This window comes from Bombus bifarius, unplaced genomic scaffold, assembly GCF_011952205.1.
Source record: "Bombus bifarius isolate JDL3187 unplaced genomic scaffold, Bbif_JDL3187 scf7180000008148, whole genome shotgun sequence".
In the NCBI taxonomy this organism is placed as follows: domain Eukaryota; kingdom Metazoa; phylum Arthropoda; class Insecta; order Hymenoptera; family Apidae; genus Bombus; species Bombus bifarius.
In genome coordinates, this window is record NW_022884475.1 from 437,827 (window position 1) to 461,111 (window position 23,285).

General features: G+C 42.8%; 1 protein-coding gene across 1 annotated transcript; it reads left to right on the plus strand.

The window, feature by feature from the left end:
* The first annotated feature begins 14,337 nt into the window (after nt 1-14,337).
* Nucleotides 14,338-17,101, plus strand: LOC117208635 (cyclin-dependent kinase 11A-like). Its single transcript, XM_033449899.1, has 3 exons — nt 14,338-14,652; nt 15,204-15,600; nt 16,565-17,101. The coding sequence occupies exons 1-3, from the start codon at nt 14,352-14,354 to the stop codon at nt 16,974-16,976; spliced, it is 1,110 nt and encodes a 369-aa protein (XP_033305790.1). The 5' UTR covers nt 14,338-14,351; the 3' UTR covers nt 16,977-17,101.
* Nucleotides 17,102-23,285: the final 6,184 nt, after the last annotated feature.

A 23,285-nucleotide genomic window follows, 5' to 3' on the forward strand; every position in this document is an offset into this window, starting at 1 on the left:
TTGAAGTCGTTACTTAGTCAATTATGATTGAATTATTATATTATTGAAGTCAATATATATATATATATATATATATATATATATATATATATATATATATATATAAGAAAAATATTGATATATTTACATAATAACTATAGCAAACCTAGAGGGGAGATTTCATAGTTATATAAACATCTTTTTAATAAAGGATACCACGATATGGTTCTGACATATGGGTCCATTCATGGCAAAATTTTGCCACTGTCATATAACAGATACTAGACAGTATAGAAAAATATAATTCTCTTTCTTCACTTCATGATATTTTATTGATAGCGTATCGTACAGCAGTTCTCCAATTGTAAATCGACGTTCGCGGTTCAAAAGAGACAATGTGACACAAAAATAATTGGAAGCGAAAATGCGAGGTGACAAATTGACGTGTCTGAAAAAATAAGTATATGGAACGGGCCTAAGCGAAAAAGCTCATTTGCATGTCGGTGACGTGCTTGGGTCTCTTGTCGCCCGCATAAATTTTCCGTCGTGTATCTTCGTTTTTTCCTTCATCGGAAAAAGAGGGAACTAAGAGTGCATTTACCGGAATCAACCACCCTTTTTTTGCACCATATAAAAGCTTGACATTGATGCCTTGATATATCCGCGGCAATGAGAAATGAACTAGACTCGGCGACTTCCGTGCGTCGGCTATTTGGCACGTTAAAATGATGTCTGGGATCTATTTATCTTGTGTGTACTACGTATCTTATGTCATTTTCGAAACGGAAAATTATCCATTTTTTGGTTTCAATTATATCAAGTTTTTGTTACTGTTTTCGCACGTTCGCGGGGAGACGCAATCTCGAAGAAGCGCGCCAACGGGAGTCGTAAATTCCCGTTACGATTAACTAATCGACGCCACGAATCGTTCGATCCCTTATTTCTTGTGAGATAATAAGGATAGTTAAATTGAAGATAACGCTGCTATTAACAGGTTATTATATATATTTGCACGATCCAACAACTTCGATGTAATACAAAATGAATGTTTAATATAAGATGACTATGAATGAGTACGACCTGAGACTCTATTCGTGTTGTCGCGTATGATAATGTATTTTGTCGACTGACTGTATTCGACTTGTTGACTGCTTGATAAGATGCTTGATCGAGACTGATTGACTTGAGTTGATAGACTGACCGATTCGCTCTTATCTTTTTCCGAAAGAAAGCTTGGTATGGGTGTGCCCTTTGAACGAAAAACGCGGATTCGTTGTTCACACTTTTCGTCAAGGAAGTGAGGGTAACGATCCACGATGCCGATTGGTTATGACCCATGCTAATGAAAAAGGATATGAGGAAGTCTCCCACCAACGCGGATCGGGGGGTGACTTCGTTCTTGGGGAAAATCAGCCTTTTTCGATAGACATATGTTCGTTTTTCCCATTCGGTGACTACCCGCTTTCTCCGTAATTTTTAAGAGCGCCTAATTTTTTTTTTATTTATTTATTTGTTGAAATTACAATCAATTCTCGCGTTGAGAATTTTCAGTAATTTTTCTGGTGTGGCGCAGTGACATGGCTGTTTATTTACAATAAGTTAATACTTATTATAGATAGGTATAATTTATAAGTATTATAAGTAAGTGCATATGCTTAATTTAGATAACTAAATGAATCTAACGTTTAGGTCTAGCGGGTAGTGCCTCTTCAGGAGCGCCTAATAAACTCAAGGACGTTTCCGAAACCCGGACATAAACCGAAAATACTTCTAGAATGGTAAATTCCTTCCGGACAAGCAGTTTGACTGGCAAACATGTGGAAACAATGAAGCTAAAAGTTAACGTTTTATGGTGGGTCCTTGAGTTTATTGAGGGTCAGGATGACTGGAGGTGGGCCGCTGGCTGCCAGGTAGCGTCGGCTGGAGTGCAGATGTTCCACGCGACGTAACAGTTACCTACCGATAGATTGTAGGTTTTAATGCAAATTCATATTTTTATGAATACGACTAAATCAGTGGAATATAGTCAGAGATTTGTTTTATCTACTAAAAATTGTAACGAGTAATCTACTATATAAATTCGAGAATCGTATTATGGTTAAAGGAGGATCTTCTTAAAAATAAATTTGGAACAATGTACAACTAATCCGGAGATTAATTTTCACAATGAAATTTCCATCTCCTTTGACCAAGATATTAAATAAAATGTCGACGATGAAAATTTAAAAAATTTATAAACCGATGGAATTTCCAGAATTGTGGAATCCTGAACGAAAAAAGTTACGCGTTTATTATCGAAAATTCGGCGCTTCTCATGCCCAACTGAACCGGGTAAACGAGATTTTACGTTTCACCGATCCTTGCACGCAATATATGTACGTCGAGCTTAAACGCCCACTGATCTTCCTGTGTGTTATTGAAAAATTATTCAAATAAATTCTGTCCATTGATATTTCCTGTATCATGTGGCCTGGCTCCAAAATATCGCATCGTTATTGTTATAGAATATCAATCATTATTGTTATAGAAAATAGATACGAGTGAAGGCTATTTGGATCGAGGAGATCCTTAGATTTGGATCCTTAGAAATAAGGAATAATAATTTTGGAAGATGGATTTTGAAATGGTAATTGGCGTAAAGATTGGGAAAGCACAACAATAATTTTGAAAAGTAGGTTTAGGGATAATAATTGACATATGAGATTTGATGTTAGAATGTTTAATATCATAGTGTATGAATACGACAGGCATATTGTTTTTGAATGAGACGAGAGTTTTTAATCGAGAAATAAGGGAATCGAGAGTAAGAATTTTGAGTGAGCATCATTGAGTACATCGAAAATTGTTGTTGTTATTAATAATGTATTATTAAATATATTTCCGTAGGAATTTTTATCCTGTTATCTCTAGAGAAATAGAAAGTACGGTGAATTACTTAAATAGTATGTAAATGTTATAATAAATAAATAAATAAGTAAATAAACAGTGCGTAAATATTTCTTGTAGTTGTATTCACTTTATCATTATTCTATTCTATTTTATTTAACACTTCATAAGTGAAAAATCTATCCCCGCGACTCAACAGATATATCCATTGTATTATAGTTAAATTATTTGTCCAAATAAAATTGGATAATGAAGAAATAGCAAGGTACAGTAGTCGTAGCTGGGTATGTAATTTGGGCATCAGTTTACGGTCCTGTTCCTGGGTGGACCGTAATGAGACAAAATGCCGCGGGTTCGCAACACTTGCAGACATCCTCCATGTAATTAAATGGGAAACTGTAATTGCAATCGGCGGTTAACGACATTCCCGCATCGCGTTCCTGTCATTACGCTCACTTTTCCACGATCTAGCACGTTCAAACTTCGCCGAGTTTTATTACATCACGTCGAAAATATCGTGCTTGTTTCTTCGTTTCGTGTTACGTTCGTGACCATTGTTTCGTGGGCGATTATTTAGTTTCATTTAGAAACGCTCCAACGTAATATCACACGTAATACTCTACTCGTATTGAACGAAATAATGTAATAGATTACAATTTAATAAATCATTATTTAATAGATTGTACTTTATGTCATTTAACAAATTATTTTGCGTTTGTAGACTGTTTAGTTTGTTAATGGGGCTTTATTGAACGAAGGCAGGTGTATGTGAAGCCAGAGAACAAATTCGTTAGTTTTCGATACGCTATTATGATTTGAATTTCAATGGTTGTAACGTAATTTTAGGATGTTATTATACTTGAAATTATGATTATTTTGAGATAATGATATTATGTTACGTATTTCGAGTATTCGAGTATTGTACATATCGTTTTGGTATTCTACTGCAATTTAAATTCGGTAAATGGCAGAAATGCAAATTTATTATCATATCAGGATTCCCTATTAATTGATAGTTTATGTAGATTGATTCTTCAAATTTGTCGAATTAATCATTTGATTTAAACACATATATAGAAATATCTTCTCTTTCTAGATAAAATAATATAAATGATAAGAAAATATATTCCACGTTTTGAATCATTGTCGACAGTGATGCATTTTAGGCGGTTCAAATTATTTTATGTAAAGTATACGAATAAAAACTTGCTCTTTCTCTAAAAATTATATATTTTCCCATATATCATTTAAATTTTTTGGTACAACTATTATACTTTGTAGGTATTAAATTTGTAAATAGTTTTAATGTTAACGAACGATTCTGATACAATTCAGAAACCATCCCCAGTGAATTTGTCACACGTCCACGAAGATTATGCAATCACTGCGACGATCGACTTTGAATTTTTATCGATCGATCAGATTCTGCTGGCAGGCGACGCTCGTTCGATAGGCAAAAGCTCTTTCGCTGTAAAATACAAGGGGAACTGAGGCTCTCGCGGTTAATTCACGATGTGGCTATAGTCTATCAAGTCATGGTGATTTATTGCACGCCTGTGCCATGAACTTGCTGTAAGATTCAAGGACAGACCTCGACACATAGATGAAGAGTCAAGTTCAATTACTCTTCAATCCATCTGAACGACCATAGTCAAGGAAACGTGCACGAACTGATAGCTTTATTGGTTAGACGAAAGAGTAAGTGGTGTATCGAGCTGGCTGAGATTCGTTGAGAATAATTCAATATCGTTGCGTGTTTCACATACCAGATGCATGAGACCTATGACTAAAAGGAACTGAGGAAATCAGGCCAAAAATCAAATTAGATCATTACAAACTTTGTTACGTCGGGCGACATTCTACCTAGACCAGGCCACACACCGCTGACAGGATGGCAACCAGATGTCCGCACGCCTTCACTGCGTACCTTCAATAGTCTTAAGAGCCGATCATAAATCTTAGGAATTTCTAAGGTCCTTCAGACCGAACCAAACATCTGCACTAAGTCACTGTCCAAAGGTTATTGTTTATTACGGAAAGATAGGAGAAGTTCGTTTTTCTCATGTACGATGTTTCACACTAGCAATTTTCTCTCGGGGCGGTTAACACCCTTCCTCCACCTTTCCACACCAATCCAGAAAATTAACCAATTATCAAAGAAGTCCTTCCCTCACTCTCCCAACAAGAACTTGGTCTTAACAAATCAAGTCAGTCTTTATACATTTTTTGAACTTTCAACATCTAAGCGTGCGTCGCGTACAACACCTTGTTACTCTAGTTATCAATCGAATTTAATTGTATATTTCTAGTCAAGAAGTTGTTGGAATAAACATTAATTATATCCGTTAATTCAGTGTAAAGTCAATTCAACCACCCCTATTATCGCAACAGAAATCAGGGGATCGATCATTTCGTGGCGTCGATTATCCAATCGTAACGGGAATTTACGACTCCCGTTGACGTGCGAATGGTCGAAACATTTTTGGTCCTTCGAGCCGGATCACGTGTCAGTGAAAGGTGTACTTGCCAGTGAGCACACAGTGCCACGTGAATACATTAAACCAGCAGCGGGAGTGTTACCACCACATCGAAGCCAGTGACGTCAGGTGTGTCACATTCGAAGGAGCACAACCCATTGGCAAAGGAACTCAACTACGCAGCCTCCCGCCACAGCTGGACGAACATCAAACCAACGAATTCCACAACTTAACAACACAACCAAAGGAGTGGCCGTCGGGAAGGAACGAGGCGTTCCTCGCCAAGCATACACGCGACCTCACGCCGCACGACAGTAAGGTAAGCTCGTTCCTTATATCGACCATCTCCTATCCTCGGCAACGATGGCAAGCGAAGACCAACTCATCTCCCTGCGTCGGAGACGAGGCTATTGTAGCGGCCGATTCACATACGTATCGAACCGACTGGACGAGTACGAACAATCCGGGCGTCAGCAAAACTCCTTGTTAACGAACTACGAGAAACAACTGACCGAAGCTGCGAGTCAATTCGAAGCGATCCAACTCGAGTTAGAAGTATTAGACGAGGAGGAACAAGCGCGCGGCTTCGAAATAAGGGATCAGTACGTCGCCGTAGACATAAAGCTACAAAATCTTCTGAGGAACGCGCAAGCAGCATCGCCGTCGACATCCATAAACCTTCCAACCTGTGCATCATTCGCTAGTTTAAATCCGATAGTTGGTAAATTACCAGATCTTCAGCTGCCTACTTTTGACGGAAGCTTAGAGAAATGGAACACGTTTTATGACACTTTTTCTTCCACCATCGATAAAAATCCTAATCTCATGGAAGTACAGAAATTTCATTACCTGCAGTCCGCCTTGCAAAGAGAAGCAGCAGATTGTTTAAACGCGTTACCCCTTAGTAATATAAACTACAGCCAGGCTATAACGGTTCTTAAGGAGAGTTTCGAATGTCCACGATACACAGCTGTCAGTTACGGCATGGCAATCATTGATTATCCAAAGTTAACCAAAGAATCTCCAACGGAATTAAGGCGCTTAGTCCATACATTCAAACAGCACATATACGCGTTAAACAAATTAGGAGACTCTTACCCCGATACCAGCGCCGTACTTAACAGCCTCATTCTATCGAAAATCCCATCAAGCATCCAAAAACAATGGGAAATGACGCTGCCTAATAAGGAGCTGCCTCCGTACATTCAACTATTGAACTTCCTAGAGAGATTAGCACGAAGCTCCAGACCGATCACCACGGTCAAACAAACAAGAGAATCACCGGAACAAACCACTCCGGTCCGTCAACGCGCACTACGAGGGCATGCATTTACGGCGACACAGGTGACTCCGACATGCCCCACCTGTCAAGGACCACACCCCATTTGGAGGTGTGACACCTTCAAAACCAAATCCCTTCGCGAACGCATTCGGGAGGTCAAAGGAGCATCACTATGCCTCAACTGCCTCGGGAAAGGGCACACAAAAAAGCATTGTTTCGCGGGGTCATGCCGCGTCTGCGGTGAACGACATCATACGTTGCTGTATAGAGCAAAACACCATTCAGGGTCTCGTTCCAGCACGCCCAGCCCGAAATCTTCCCCATCAAATAGCCGATCCACAACACCCTCCTTGCCATCCTACTCATCACCCACTCGTCGCAAAAGGCACACAACAGACCACAGATCGGAAACACCACGAACAGCCGCGTCTCCAAGTCCACCTCCCAGTGACAGACGAAAACATAACCAATGACTCCGATGATCGACGACTCCGTTGACGACCGAACATACCAGACCAGCACCATCCGAATCATTATCCAATGATCTAGTCATCACAGCGCAGATTAACGTTTTGAATGATAAACAGCAACCAATCCGTTGTCGAGCGTTGCTCGACACCCCTAGGCGGCACCCCTAACCGTTACCGAATTACGCATAACACACGATTAGCTAATAAAATTGTTGCAAAACATCCATTTCTCCGAGGAAATTCGTACACTCCAAAAAGATCGGAACGCGGCGATAAAGGGTAAGCTCACGCAACTCAACCCGTTCCATATCAAGGAAAAACGAGATCGTAACCGTCGTCAGATAAAGGTATACGTAGCCATCTTCGTATGCCTAGCAATTAAAGCGGTACACATCGAACTCGTTGACGATCTCACTAGCGAAGCCTTCATCGCCGCTCTTCGTAGATTTATCGCTCGACGAGGGTATTGCTCCACCATCCATTCTGATAACGGCACCAACTTCATAGAAGCAAACAACGAATTACGAGAGCTTCATGATTTATTACAATCGGACGACCACAAAGAAAAAGTAACCGCATTTTTAGCCGACAAACAAATCGAATGGCGCTTCATTCCCCCTCATTCCCCGCATTTCGGTGGGCTATGGGAAGCAGCGGTGAAGTCATTCAAACGCCACCTTAGGCGTGTAGTCGGCAACGAGTTACTCACCTCTGAACAATTGAATACTCTCATCATAGAAATAAAAGCAGTCCTCAATTCACGCCCGCTAACTCCCATCTCCACCGATCCAAATGATCTCCTAGTCCTCACTCCCGGACATTTCCTCATTGGCGATTCATTAATGTGCTTACGTGATCGAGATTTCAGAGACATTCCATCGAACCGACTCTCCAGATAGCAGCATATCCAACAGTTTAAACAGCATTTTTGGAACCGTTGGCATAAGGAGTATTTGAACGAGCTAACCAACCGCAATAAATGGAGCAAGGGTGGACACAGCATCCAAGAGGGCACAATCGTCATCCTCAGAGAGGACAACATGCCCTCCATGCATTGGTCTCTGGGCTGAGTTATCAAGGTTCATCCAGGCGCCGATGGTGTCATCCGGACAGCTACAGTTCAGACGGCAAAGAGCGTTTTGGATCGGGCCGTCAAAAGGTTTGTTCCACTGCCAATTCAACCCGATCTCGAGAAACCCGAACAACCAGTCACCGAGACGAAATAAGATGGGAACTTCAACAATAAAACACCTTAAATTATGTATACCAGAAATTGTTTTTTGTTTAACACTAAAAAAGTTGATCTATTAGAAGATTTAAGAAAATACAAACCATAGTCCCCACTGAATGTGAGACATTTTTATTTACTTTATGAATCAGATATTGAAATGTGTTCCTGCGTATATAATTTTCTTAAAAAATGTAATGTTTTAATTTGAATGTTACACGCCTGTTATACGCTCTTTAATTTAAAGAATTGTTCGCCCTTCTCTAATACAAAAAAAAGTCCAATCAATTTAGCAATTACCATTAATCTTCATTTAAATATTTTCACACACAAAGGAGACTACTGAAACTCAATTTCTATCAAAGATCCTAGACGTTCGCCTTAGTACCGTCATACACAGAAGACTACCCAAATTCGATTCCTGTCGAAGATCCTAAATGTTCGCCTTAGTATCTTCACACACAGAAGACTACACAAACCCAATTCCCACCAAAGTTGCTAAACTTCCCTCCATAAGAATCACTATAATTATATTCTATCGATCCTGTCTTTACAGAAAGCATGGAGATAGATATCACTTTCTTTTTCATAATCACAAGAAATCTCTTCTCACATATTAGTTTGCTCAGAAAGTTTGTTTTATGATAGATGATGTATTTTCGGCTGTATTTAACGGAATTGGAGAAAGATTATTTACTATGAACATCGGCCTGATAACGAAGTTTGCTACGTTTGCAATGTTAAAATTTTCCAATCTTGTGGATTGCGAATGAACAAAAAATTTTTCAAGAGATCGTAAATGGTCAATGATGGATTATTCGTATGGAAACAATGTTTAGAAATGTTTGTCAAATGTCATCGTGTTTGTTACATCACCTATGTAATTTTCTAAATTAAATTTTCCTTAAATTTCGCACTTAACATTTCCAACAAATTAACACGTCTTATATTTGTAAGCTTCGAAACCTCTTATCCATCCTCGACTCACGAATTCATTTTCACTGCCATAATCATCCGAATCCAACCATATATACACTCCATTCTCAAACGAGGCATGACGACGTTTGCATCAAGCCATTAACGACGCGAGACGTCGGATCGGACAATCGTTCGATGCTTGACCTATTTTCACAAGCTGCAAACCGGCAAACGTTAACTCGACCGTAAGGGTGAGAAGCAACGCGAGACTCCCTTTAATGTCTCGGCTTAGGGAGAAGAAAAGCCTCCCTGGAGGATTCTTACGTCGTGTCTTTCCCTCCTTTCTTCGTTGTTCACCTGCAACCGCTAGTTTACGATGTCCTTCTAAGAGGAAAGTAAGACATTTCCACGGGACATTGCTTTCGCTATCACGGCGAACTTCTTTCGTTCGTGTGTTGCTACACGTCCTTCAAAACGTATTTTATGTCGAAAAGAAAGCGTACATAGAATCACTCGGCTTCTAGAACGGAGGATGTAGAGCTGGATATTCGTGTAAAATGTTTGAGAATGTTTGCTTATGTTCGCGAGTATGTATTTGTATCAATGGGAACACGAAGTGTGTGCGAACTATATTAAATAATTGTGTATCATTGTAGTATTTATAAGTGACAAGAGCTTCTGACAAATATTTGCAGACATTCGTAAATAATTGCATTTGCGAGTGTTTGAAGTGAGATATATTATGTGGATGTATTAAAAGTTGAATATCCATTTTAACAAACATTTGCGAATATTTACGAATAATTGTATTTGCAATTGTTTAAAATAATTTCGTATATTAAATGTCGGATAACCATCAAACGCGTGCTTTTAACAAACGTTCATAAACATTCGTAAACGTTTATGAAAATTTTCATCATTGTTGAATATCCGTGTCAGATAAATGATTGTGAATGAAAACGTGTACCTGAGCATTTACCATCGATCTGTAGAAATGATGAATAGCCATTTATCTCCACCGAACGTGCAAAAACAAAAATGAACTGCCATTGTCTTTAATGTATCAACACTACTTCAAACGCTCGCTATCCTTTTTAATTGTATACTGGAGTACATACTCGCTGTTCAAAATGTTGCCTAATATTCGCTAATGTTCGCTAATGTGAATTTTCTTTGACGGAGACACGAATGACGAACAATAACTAAGGATTGCTAATATTTATGTACATTTAAGATAATGCCGATACATCAAAGGAAATCTGCTGTTCTTAAATTTGGCCCTCATTTGAACGCCTCGATTTTATTTAGCATTTCCTTCTTTCCTTTTGGAATAGTTATTGCAATATACGTATGTAAGAACGTAACTGGAGACGTTTCTCTATATTTGGTAATGTTTCTTAACCCTTCGAGCGTTATTGGCCTTCCACGATATAGAAATGGAATACATACTAGTTTCTCAGGAAAGGTACAAAAAGAACTGCTCCTGAGAGACATATTTCGATATTCTACGAGCTCGCAGAAGAAATGAAAATAACGATGCGTTTCTTCGTAAAAGAAATTTTATAGTGCACGACTAAAATGATATAATATTTGACATAACATAGTATAATTAATTTGACACATCTTATGATTTAATTGCTTACCAACATATATTTATATTTATTTATTCACAGATTTCATAGTATCTAACATGTGATAGAAAAAGAAGGGAATAATCTCTCTCTCTCTCTCTCTCTCTCTGATACGTTCTACGACAATTTTTAAATTTCCTGAGACTATAGAAAAAACTAATAATATGTAAAAAATATACTTTTCGTTTTGGGAGAACGATTCAAATCGTAAAAAGTTGGCTCATTTCTTAAAGAATCCCTTTAACCATTTCTTAAAGATTCCCTTTAACCATCCCTTAAAGTCAGTTGCCCTTATACACCAATACTTAACCTAGCAATAGAATTTTTATTTTGCAATAAATCTTCGACTTCCTAACACTATAATAAACCTCCATTCTCTTTGAATTCTGCACGTTCGATCCATTACTTCCCCATCTGTTTTATCTGACATCATTGAACTAGAATGTTTTCATCCTAACACCGTACCGATCATCGACCTATCAAGAAGCTTTTCAACTATAATTCATTGTTCAATCGAGCGACGTTTCCGCGAAGGGCGAATTAAAGCAAATGCATCGTTTTTTAACACGGACGAGTTTCATCAAGCGTTCTTGACTGGTGTTCCAACTCGAACGAGACAGAAATCCGCGACAATCCCAACGGCGAGGCATTCACAGAGCCGTGACACTCTCCCTTGTGGCCAGTCGAGCGCGAAGAACGTTAAATTCGCTAGGGGCGCTGGGTGGCTTTGCATAGTCAAGGACAAAGCTTGAAAGTTTTTCGTCCACGTGACAGTTGATCGATACACAGACTGGCCAAAAGTAGCAAACGAGCTAACTGCTCGAACAACGATTAAAGTACAATAAATCGAGCAGTGATTCTGCAAGAAAGACGCTCTCATGTATAATACATGTAATAATCTTTAAGTGATTAGGAATATTGTCAATTTTATGCATTTATGGGAAACTTAAAGGTAGTTTCAAATAAAGATCAAAAAATTGTTTTAAATAATGTTAAAAATAAAAATGTAGAAAATACAGATAATACGCAAAAAACATGAAAAATATCCAAAATAGAATAAAACTATTTTCTACCTAAGTTCCATTCTTTTACTTGCATTTACCAAAATATGACTGCATAAATATCCGCATTCTAGTGATCAGATTGTTACAACCAGATGTATAGATCACAGATCTTATATATCAAAATTTTAGATAACTTGTATAAAATTTAAAATTCGACGATCATCTGCAAGGGGAGATTCTTTGAGAAAGTCTGATAGGGAAATTGTTGTCGAATTAACTTTCAATACTATGTACAACGGAGGAAACATTATGAGATGAGTGTTATAATGCACGAAGGTAGAATGAAGATAGCCTCTACGGTGATGACGACGAGCTCGAGGCGATAGCGAGGTTGGCAGAATCTCTTGTTGCGGGATTCGACAACGTTTATGTCAAGGATAAGTGGGGTGAATTTTGGATTTGTAAAATTTGATGAAACTCTGGAATAGCTTGGATATTTGACAAGAACGATAGTGCGCTATTGCTAATACCGCCGATGGCAATATAGTGTTGCTTGATTCATTTTATAATTGCGAAATCCTCAGATGATGATGACGAAAATTGGATACATTAAAATTAAAAAAGACGTGCACGTTGCAAAATACGACAGTTAGAGTCACGAAATTACAAAACAGGACATCCTTAATTCCGCAATAAGGAAACCTTATCGAGACGATTCGAGACTCGCTACACTTAGATCCATCGGGTGCTAAGTTGAGCAAGCCAAGGTTGACGTCTTCACGATTGTGAAATTTGGCCGCAGTAAGAGTAATAAATCTGTGATATATATACTGGACTTGTGAGAGCTATTTCGAATTGGAATTGAATAAGGATGATTAGGATTTGTGGATGGTGGACCGTGACAGATCTTCCTGTGTATTACTTGGAGAACTCATACAGCAAGCAAGTTATTGCCTAAATATATTTTCCAAGTAGCCTGTATCCAGAAAATTCTCACCATGATGTATATGGCACTTCCTAATTGCATGAAATGCTGATGATTAATACTCGGTGAACCTTCATGACCTTTAAATAATCTTCAGCACCAAATTTTCAATGTTACGTACTAACTCTGATCTAACTGGCAACGACACGATCTCGATGAACCTTGTGATCTTCAAATCACCCTAAGTACCCATGCGATTTATATGACCTTTCATGATATTCAAATGACCCTAAGTATCAAAGACCATTGCACAAAGGCCCTCCAAAATTGAAATAGCTTAAAATGTCAATGTCCAAATAACATCAAACAAATTTCAGTACTTTCATACACATATATTCATACACACACACACGCACGCACGCGCGCACACGCACACATTGTACTATTGTACTATATATATATAGTACTGTATATATATATAGTACTATATATATATAGCATAATACTAGTAGTAATAAAAGTAGTACAATAGTAATATACTAAATATTGTACTATATATATAGTACAATGTTTACAATTTGTTTTGCATAGAAATATTAAATTTCCAATATTTTATTGTTATCTTCGAAATAATCGAATAATATCGAATAATATCTTCGAAAAACAATAATATTTTAAGAATGAATTAGTAAACTCGACAAAAGTTTGGCACTGAACAAAAACGCAAACATGTGACATCTTTTTATACAACATGACGTAGCTGCTAATCGATGAACCGAAGGAAACGAGTGTTTTTCAACGGCGACAACAACTCCGCTGTTTCAGCGAGAAGCAATCCACGGGACGAAAAAAAAAGTGTCATTACTGAATAATGGCACCGCCAAAGGGGAAATCAAAAGGCCGACTCTGGAAGAAACAAATAATAGGGCCACGTTATAGCTATCAACAACGTCCTAAGCGACAAAACATTCCACGCCGAGTACAGACTCTTTATCAACCCACGACTGTACGAGAAATGGTGTACAGGCTGCTCAACAGCAAACATAACCAAGGTGCTATATTATGCATAATGAATTGTCATAACGAGTCTCGTCGATAATATTATTTTTCTTATAGTCTCCAAGAAGATACAATACATTTCAATTGAAACAATTGAAATGAATATTATTAGAAATGAAAATAAAAGAGCTGCGTGTAAAAAAAAAGATTTAATTTCTTTTTTCCTCAGAAGTTTCTTTTTATCGATGTCTAGTAGTAAATTTTGCGATAATACAAATTAATCTTTGAATAATAGAATAGATCTAAGATAATTTCCGCACAGTAAAAAGATAAAGAAATTTATTTAATAGAGCAAAACTTGAAACGCAAAAAATGTAGTTATTTCCATTCGATAGAGCATTCACTAGTCTTCTAGACTGCTTGTTCTTGTGGGAAAAAGGAATATTTCACACGATATTACAGCTTTCGAACACGTAGAACATTAATAACAATTATGAATCTCTTTCAGGAAAAAAGCAAAAAATCCCTGGAGGCGGCAGGTTTCACGGAAGCATGCGGAAATACCAAAATACACGAGAGTCCTCATACGATAGTTCGCCCCATCGCGATAGCTCGCCGTCCATTCAGGACTCAGAGTACACAAAATCCGTGGCAACGTCCGTGGAGAACTTGTCGAGAGAGATGGAGGCCACTAATAGCTCAGTAGCCAGCAGCTCTGACAACAGCAGCGTTTCGAATGTTTCCATGGAACCGATTGCTCTCGCGAAGACGATCGATAACACTAGAGCCTTGCTGAAGAAAAAATCTTTCGTTCAGGTCATCAACAATTACATCAAGGCCGGAATAGAGGAAGGTATCGCTTGGATGCTCTCTAATCCCGGTATTTGCTAGAAGCTCGAGGCCTTGTTCGTTGGTATCAATTTTTTGTCAGGGATACTTTCGAGGAAATAGAAAGACTACTATACACAAATTTTGTACAAGTTTTCTTTTAAGTTTTCTTTAGTTTTGATAGTCATAAAAAATTAACTACATCTCTAAAAATGGAACTTTTTAATATTCTTTATATTTTTTAACTCAGTTTATTCTTTTAATTGTATCTAATATCGTAAGAAGAAATTTTATCAACCTGACGATCACGTAATATAAATTTAGTCATCAAAATATAACGTATAAAACATAAACAAAGATGACGCGTTTCAAAATTTCCATAAAGCGGGGAAATACGTGTATTTAGATTAGCGACGGATAAATCTAAAGGCACCGAATCAATTTACACGTCTATTATATCAATGTAACTCGATTATAGTTAGTTTTTTAAATCTACAGAATTTCATCATTCATTTCAGATTCTATTAACCTTTATAAAGTTTCTATAGCGCGACAAACTTTTTACCTAATCCTTAGGAAAACGGCAAGCGAAGAAGTACATCCGCAAGGCACTTTCCTTCGGCGTGAAATCCGGTTACCTAATTCCTGCTGGTCCACAAGGACAAGTGATACGAGTATCTCCAACGTTGATAGAATCGAAGAAGAGTGACATAGAATCACGGAAAAGACGAAGGAGGGCCAGAAGAGGTGAAGAAGACCCGATAGCCGATGCCCAGAAACGGCGTCGATTGACCCCTCCTTGGGACACGAAGAACATCACACGCCGTGAAAATACACCAAATCCGGAAACTCCGCCTCGAAAAAGGAGGAAGACCTCGAAAAATTCGATTCAGGTGAAGAAGAGTCCCAGGAAGAAAACCATGGAACGTACTCCACGGGAGAGCAGAAAAAGGAGAACTAGGAAAGGAAAAAAGTTAGTGATCTAAACGCTGTTATGTGCTTCTTATGTTATTCTTTGCTTTTTGTGGATTTACAAGAGCTTTGGAAATTAGGGGCAAATATCTTTGGGTATGCACTTTTTGTGACGGATCATTAGTTAATTTTTATGAGGTCTTTTTTGCTCATTGCTGGTTAATTTTTTCTACTATTAATGATGTTTTGTCAAGTTTGAATAATTGATGAGGGTTTAATTAATCGAATACTAACTAAAATCTTTTTCCAATATTAAAATCGTTAGAATTCTGTTTTAATGGTTAGATTGCTGATTTTTATACATTCTCATATTTTTGTTATTTTCTATATTTTTGCATATTATATATGAATTTTATACAATTATAATATTTGTAACTTCATAATTATATTGTAAATCTACATAATTCTAATTGTATAAACACCCGCAATGTAGTAATGCATCTTTAAATCTTACTATGTTTTTCAGATCACTATCGTACTAATTATATTTTTATATCGTTAAAAAATATCTTGATTTTGGGAAATGTTGTCTTATTTCAGTTTTGTACTAAAGTTTTTCTTAAAATAGCTAATATCTTCCGGTTTGTTGAAACAAAATCGAGATTCGAACATAGAGATTTGTAAACTCTAACAATGTTAATATTTCCATGTAATCGTAATTTCTAAATTATCCTTCTAATATTATAATTACTGAAAAGCGATTCATTTTATTTAAAATATTTATTATAGTCTTATTCGTCGATAAAATAGTTCATTACATAACAAGAAAACTACGGACATTCACAAACAAAACGACAAAGTGATCTAATATTATGGTCTATGGATAGCAAAACAAACAAGTGGGTGTTTACGAACAAAACAGCAAAATATCTATAAACTTCACCTACTATGAGCAAAATGATGCAATGGGTACTCACGAACAAAACGACGAAATGCTTGAAAAATAATTTGATGTTCTGTTTCAGAGATAAGTTAATAATATCAACGCTGTCCAAGAGCCCGAGCAACAAAATCGATGAGACTCAGAAGAAAATAAGAAATACGCGAAACTCGTACAAATACGATGTGGACAAGGGAAAAGAGGATCACAGAAATCGCAGGGCTAAGTCTTCCCGTTCAAAAAAAGGAGATAATGAGAATTCGAAAGAGAATAAACCAGACTCGAGCAACGAGGATGCATACAACGCGGAATTGAGCGAAAACGAAGAAATCAACGAAAGAATGGCGATAGTACGACAGAAATCGACGACTAGTCGAGAGGATGCTTTGCGAAATAGCAGCGGATCATCCGGAAATCCAGGGAAAATCGTCGAAGAAAAGTTGGATGCCTCCTATGAAGAAAATAACGAGAACGATACAATTGAGAATTTGGATTAACTATTTATTGTAGAATTTATTTAGAAAAAAGTGAAGAAAATGTTGTAAAAGATTTCTACACAATTTTGAAATATTAAATTTAAAAGAAGAAGCTTTTTATAGAGATTTATTGGATATCTTTTAACTAGGAGTGTATTATTAGTATGTATACAATTTTAATTCCTTTTGTAATTATATAAATTTCAAATAAAATTAATTTTGAATCGTATATGTAATATCAGCTACTCTGGCGATTTTCTGGTAATTCTAGCGAAACAAGACCATCTCTAGTATGTATTTCTTAGAACTATAGCAGTTTAGTATATGTTTGGAATTGTATAAATTTACCGCAGGACATCGGCGTGATCGTGTAAGAACCAATTCTACCATCTAGTATAATTTTACGTTCATTGAAAATTTCAACAACGTTCACCATGAATTTAGAATAAAATATATATATGTCTTAAAATTTGTACTACAGTGCAAGCAACGACAAGCTTTTCATCACAAAACGCGTGAAATACGATTCTAGATTTATACTAATTATAAATAACAGATTTTATATTTGAAACTCTTTGTATTGATTGACTGAACTCTCAAAATCAATAACGAGATTTTCTCTACCATGCAAGTCGGCATTTTTTCGAGAATTTATGACGACGTCGACGATCTCGGGTCGTGGAGTTTGACCCTCATCACCCTTTGCCAGCTATACAATACCGTGATCGTGGTTGGTTGATCGGGTTCCACGAATCGGAAGTTGTCGCCATGATTCCGTCAATGTGTATGTGCACACAAAAAAATAGACAGAAAAGTCAACAGATGGAAAACAGTTTGGATATTGCAATGTCAAAGAACTGGCTTATAATGGGACAGGCCAAGAACTTAATGCGAAATAGGAGGAGTAATAATATTAGTGTAAGTAATAGTATAATAACATTGAAAATTGCATAAATAGGAAACTAAATGAGAAACTGTGGAGTATTTGCTTGTCCTGATAGATATAAATGATAATGAAGCTGAAATTCTTCTGTGCATAGATCTAATTTAGTTTCATTTTCTGTGGGGAGCACGAGGCGGGTACGGGTTCTCAGGGCGTAGGACCACGCCCTGGGAAATCTGATATTCTCCTATAGCCGGGTGGTGGCTGGTCAGCACCTTTGGCACCCGCCAGTTTGCCGATCCGGTGCGGAGAACTTCGAAGAAGTTGGTGAGCCCGGTTGGCGTATCTGCCAAGACCACTCACCTCACCTCCTTGTGGGGCTCCCCGTCACCCTGCACCAGCCTTGACCGGGGTAGGGTGCGAACGAGTGAGTGGCACCAGGATGGAAACCCTTGTTGACGACCTCGGCGACTCTTTATGAATTATTATGGACAGTAAAACGAACCAAAAACTCGTTTACGGTGTAGGGGAGGGATACTCCAGTACCGGCGCAGCCGCGGGTTGTAAAGCGGGCCCCGCTGCGTCGTCATCGAGTACCCGTGGCTGTCCGAGGGTTGGCCGCCAGACCCCCGGACACGTTCATGCGTCTGGCAAAGGAGACACGCGAACCGGGGGGTCTCGCCGCCAACTGTCGCGGCGGAGGCGCGGGACGACGCTCGCGGCGGGGCGACGCGTCCGTGAGGGATCCGGACTCCGCGTTACTGCCGGCTCCCGATAAAAGGAAGAAAAGGGGAGCAAGGTGCGGACCGGACACCGACACCGACGCCGAGGCTGCCACTGTGGCCGCCGCCGCCTCTACCATCCGCGGCGGTGCCGACGGCGGTGACGACACGCGGAGTGACGAAATGAGCAAGCAAGTGACGTGAAAGACGCGGAACCGACCCACGGTCAGGAAGAGGAGGACGTCGCATACCTACGGAGGAGGGTGCGCCTTCTGGAGAGAGAAGTCAGTCGTCTCCAAGAGACGGTGGAACGGCTGACCAAGAAAGGCACGGAGAGGGCAGCCAAAGGTGGTAACAACGACAGGTAGTGAAGGACAGGAGGTGGGGATCACCTAAACGAGGGGGACGAAAGAAAATACTCCCGGGGCCTCAACGGGAGCGATTATGGGTCCTCCCCCCCCCACCCCTGGTCAGCGTCGCGCCGTTTCCGCTATCCCGACGGGTTGGGGAGTAATACAAAAGTTAAGAAAACGGATAGATTCGGTGGTCTAGGACCTCGAGATCTACTAGAGGATCTCAAGATCCAGTTCCTCCGTAAGTTGGAGGAGTGCTGGCGAGAAACAATGCCAGGGGGAGCGATCCCCTCGGCTACGAACGCTGCCGCCGCCGCAAGAACCGTGCAAGCACAGTTGCGGTCGGCGAGAGACACCTCGCGGTCGATCGTGGAGTCGTCGGCTGACGAGGTAGGATTCACCACCATCATAGGACGAGGAAGAGGGAGAGCGAGGCGAAAGAACAGGAAACCAGCGGCGCAACCTCTTCGAACGGTCCATGCGCCGACCGAGAACGCGAGAACCAAGGGACGGGTGTCGTCGTCTTTGCTGTCGTTGATGTTGCGAACAGGGGCCTTGGCGCCCGAGAGGGCGGCCGGCAGTGGCGGGACGCGCGCGGTAAGAAAGTGCCAGGCCTTCCCCGACCCCCACGGTGTGCCGCGGTATCGCTCACCGTGAGGGACGGCTCGGGCTTCACGTATAGGGATGCGACGTCTGGCCGAGCGGATGGCGGCCACGCTGAAGGACTTGCCCGCCAAGGTAACCGTAACGCGAAGGACGACCGAGCTAAGAGTGACCGGACTGGAGAACTCGGCCACCCCGGAGGAGGTGGTAGCCGCCGTTTCCGAGGTCGGGGGCTGTCGCGCCGACGAGATCAACGTGGGAGTCATATGCTTCGCTCCTCGGGGCCTCGGGTCGGTGTGGCTACGCTGCCCGCTAACAGCGGCCAGGAAAATCAGTAGAAGAGGAGAGGCCCGACCAGGCGGTAGGATTAACATTGGTTGGTCAGCGGCGAGGGTTTCCCCTCTGCCGGAGCGCCCACTCCAATGCTTCAGGTGCATGGAGTCGGGTCACGTGCGCCTGGACTGCACATCGATGGCCGACCGGTCGGAGCGCTGCTACCGGTGCGGGGAGGAAGGACAATCGCGCCAGGGACTGCTCGGCGCGAGTACCTAAGTGTCCGGTATGCGCGGACCTGGGGCTGCCCGCGTCGCACCGTATGGGGTCACCGGCATGCAAACCGCCGGCCTGTAAGAAGAGGGCCGCACAGGAGACAAGGACCGTTCCAGGCGACGGAGGGGACGCGGCAACGAGGAAGGAAACGACGCCGCCAACTGTCGTCACGAAGGCCAGAAGAGAAGACAGAGAAGTCGGACGCACCGACTGCAAGGGAAACGGCCCGGAGGAGGTTATGGAGACGGAGCCTTCCCCGACGTGAACGGAAGAAGAGGAGAAGGACAACTGCTCCTGCAGTGCAATCTTAACCGCTCCCGCCGGGCTCAGGACTTAATGTTCCAGAGCCTGGCGGAGAGACGGATCGGTTTGGCAGCGGTGGCCGAGCCGTACAACATTCCCGACGCGTCACGGGGCGCTGGGGTCTGATCAGTTCGGTCGCCATCGATCGAGCGGGGACGGGGCTTTGTGGCCGTGAAATGGGGCGACCTGGCTGTGGTGGCCGTTGACGTGTCGCTCAAGATCAGCCGGACGGAATGCTGTCCGTCACTGGTCCTCGGGGACTTCAACGCCCACTCAACGGCATGGGGCTCCTGCAGGACCAACGAAAGGGGGCGCGACGTGCAGGATTGGGCAGCCGCACTCGATCTCCGGCTTATGAACCAGGGGTCGTCCAGCACGTGCGTGGCGTGGCGGGTCGAGCCCATAATGGACCTCACGTGGGCAAACCCTGCCGCATCCCGCCGTGTTTCCGGTTGGGGCGTGTCCTCGGAGGAGACCCTCTCGGACTACCTCTACATCTTGATGAAGGTGACGGTTGGCGGCGCGATGGGCGACCGTTCGTTAGGTGCGGGCAGGCCCATCGGCCCACTGGGAAGGAGAAGATTTCCGCGGTGGGCGGTGGGTCACCGCGACGAAGACTTCATGGCGGCGGCTGCTATAGCCGTCGCCTGGTTGGAAGGATCCCCGACCGACGAAGACGCGAAGGCGGGAGCGATCCGGCTGAGGCGCGACATGCACGCGATACTGCGATTCGTGTATGCCTCGACGGAGTCCCGGCCCGCCTGCGGAAGGACGTCGCCGGGGTCTTGGCCCCGAGACTAATGCGTCTGTTCGAGGGATGCCTGTTTCGGGGCGAATTTCCCGTTTCGTGGGAGGAGGGGCGCTCTCCGGACTCGCCTTCCGCCTTTCGGCCGGTATGCCTTTTGGACGAGGCTGGAAAGCTGCTGGAGAGACTGGTGGCTGCACGCCTCGAGTCGCATTTGTCCCGGAGTGTTCCCGAACTGCACAACGGCCAGTTCGGCTTCCGGAGAGGATGGTCTACGGCCGACGCTGTCGCCCGTGTCCGCTCCCTTGTCGATGGGGCCGAGCTGCGTGGTTACGTGGCGTTGGCCGTATCGCTGGACGTGCTCAACGCCTTCAACAGTATCCCCTGGAACAGGATATGCCGGGCCTCCGAGTTTCATCGGGTACCGGCGTACCTGCGGGGTGTGGTCCGGGCGTTCCTCCGGGACCGGAGTATCGTCCACACCGTCCGGGACGGATGGATGACTGGGAGGGCTGTACACCGCCGGGTCCCGCAGGATTCGGTGTTGGGTCCTTTGCTGTGGAACATCGCGTACGACGCGGTAGTTCGGACGCCGATGCCTTCGAACTCGGCACTGACGTGCTACGCCGACGACACGTTGGTGCTGGTCTGGGGCACGGCGTGGAGTAGAATCGTTCATCTGGCGGAGCTGGCGGTGGCCTGCGTGGTCGCCGAGATCAAGGGATTGGGACTGAGAGTGCCCCCTGAGAAGTCCGAGGCAATGTGGTTTTGCCGCAGGGCCGATCACGGGACGCCTCCAGCGGGTTATCGCCTGAGGTTGGAGGGAGCTGAGATCGAGGTCGGAACCAGCATAAAGTATCTGGGCCTGACCCTCGACAGCCATTGGACATTGGGCGCTTACTTCGAGCGCCTGGCACCGTCTGTCGAGGCGACGGCGAACGCCTTAGGACGTTTGCTGCCTCGGCTGGGCGTGCCCGGCGTCGGAGTGCGCCGGCTGTACGCCAGCGTGGTGCGATCGAGGCTCCTCTACGGAGCTCCGATCTGGGCGGACGACCTGATGACCAATCGTCGCAGTCTCTTAGCGGTTAGGAGGCTACACAGAACGGTGGCCATCAGGGTAGTGAGGGGCTTCCGCACCATTTCGGCGGCAGCAGCGGCGGTGCTCGCCGGGTTTCCCCCGTTCGAATTGCAGGCCCTGAGGTGTCGCGAGATTTATCTCCACACTCGGCATCTGTCGGGCGGGGTCGGCCCGGTGGACGCCGACGTTAGGGTTCGGGCACGGCGGGCCTTGCTCGACAAATGGTGCGTGAGCCTTGACATGAGAGCGGGTGCGCCTGGGCTAAGGGTACTCGAGGCCGTCCTTCCAAACTGGGACGTTTAGTTGGACGGCGGCGGGCCTCCCCTAACCTACAGGATGACGCAGGTGCTCACCGGACACGGTTGCTTCGGTGAGTACCTGCACCGAATCAGGAAAGAGGCGACCGCGCGATCGTGGAAATCGGATGGGACCTCTCGCCTCCGGCGATCCTCGAGGCATTGTTGGTAAACAAGAGAGGGAGGAGGGCCGTGACCTTCTTCTGTGAGCAGGTTATGCTTCGGAAAGAGGCTGCGGAGAGGGCGAGGGTGCGGGACTCCCACCCCGAGAGGATCGGCCGGCGAGGGTGCGGCAGAGGCCCGGGTAGGGTTCAAACTTAGGCGCTGGCAGCTCAGCGTCTCGGGGCCGCAAAGCAGTCCGTTAGGGGAACTGGACTGCCTGGCACGGCGGCTCCGACGACGAAGCGCGGTGTGACATGGCCGCACACCGCTCCATTAGGGGATGTATTGTGCGTAGGGGGGGGGGGGGGTGCGGTGTGTCGCTCACATCGGTTCCCGGGCCCCTCTCGATCGCAGCCGGGACGGTCATCGTGGAGGTTTTAGTCTGTTGGAGTCCGGCACTATCACACCGCTTTTCCCCAGAAGCGGTCTGGTGTCCGTGCGGATTTCCTTCACGTTAATAAAAAAAAAGTTTCATTTTCTGTAATTACAAGTTTAATTTAATTATGAGCTTTACTACAATCGGTACAGTAATTGGTACATAATATTGTGTAATAGCAATTTAATTAATCATTTTTTATTATCTTTCTTAATATATTTCATGATCTTTCTTTAATCGAAATTAAATAGAAATCGAAA

Excerpts from the sequence above, each read along its gene's own strand:
- LOC117208635 (XM_033449899.1), top strand. The coding sequence starts at position 14,352 with ATGCGGAAATACCAAAATACACGAGAGTCCTCATACGATAGTTCGCCC. Across the intron at positions 14,653-15,203 it reads CAAGGCCGGAATAGAGGAAG|GAAAACGGCAAGCGAAGAAG; the intron begins GTATCGCTTGGA and ends CCTAATCCTTAG. Across the intron at positions 15,601-16,564 it reads AGAACTAGGAAAGGAAAAAA|AGATAAGTTAATAATATCAA; the intron begins GTTAGTGATCTA and ends GTTCTGTTTCAG.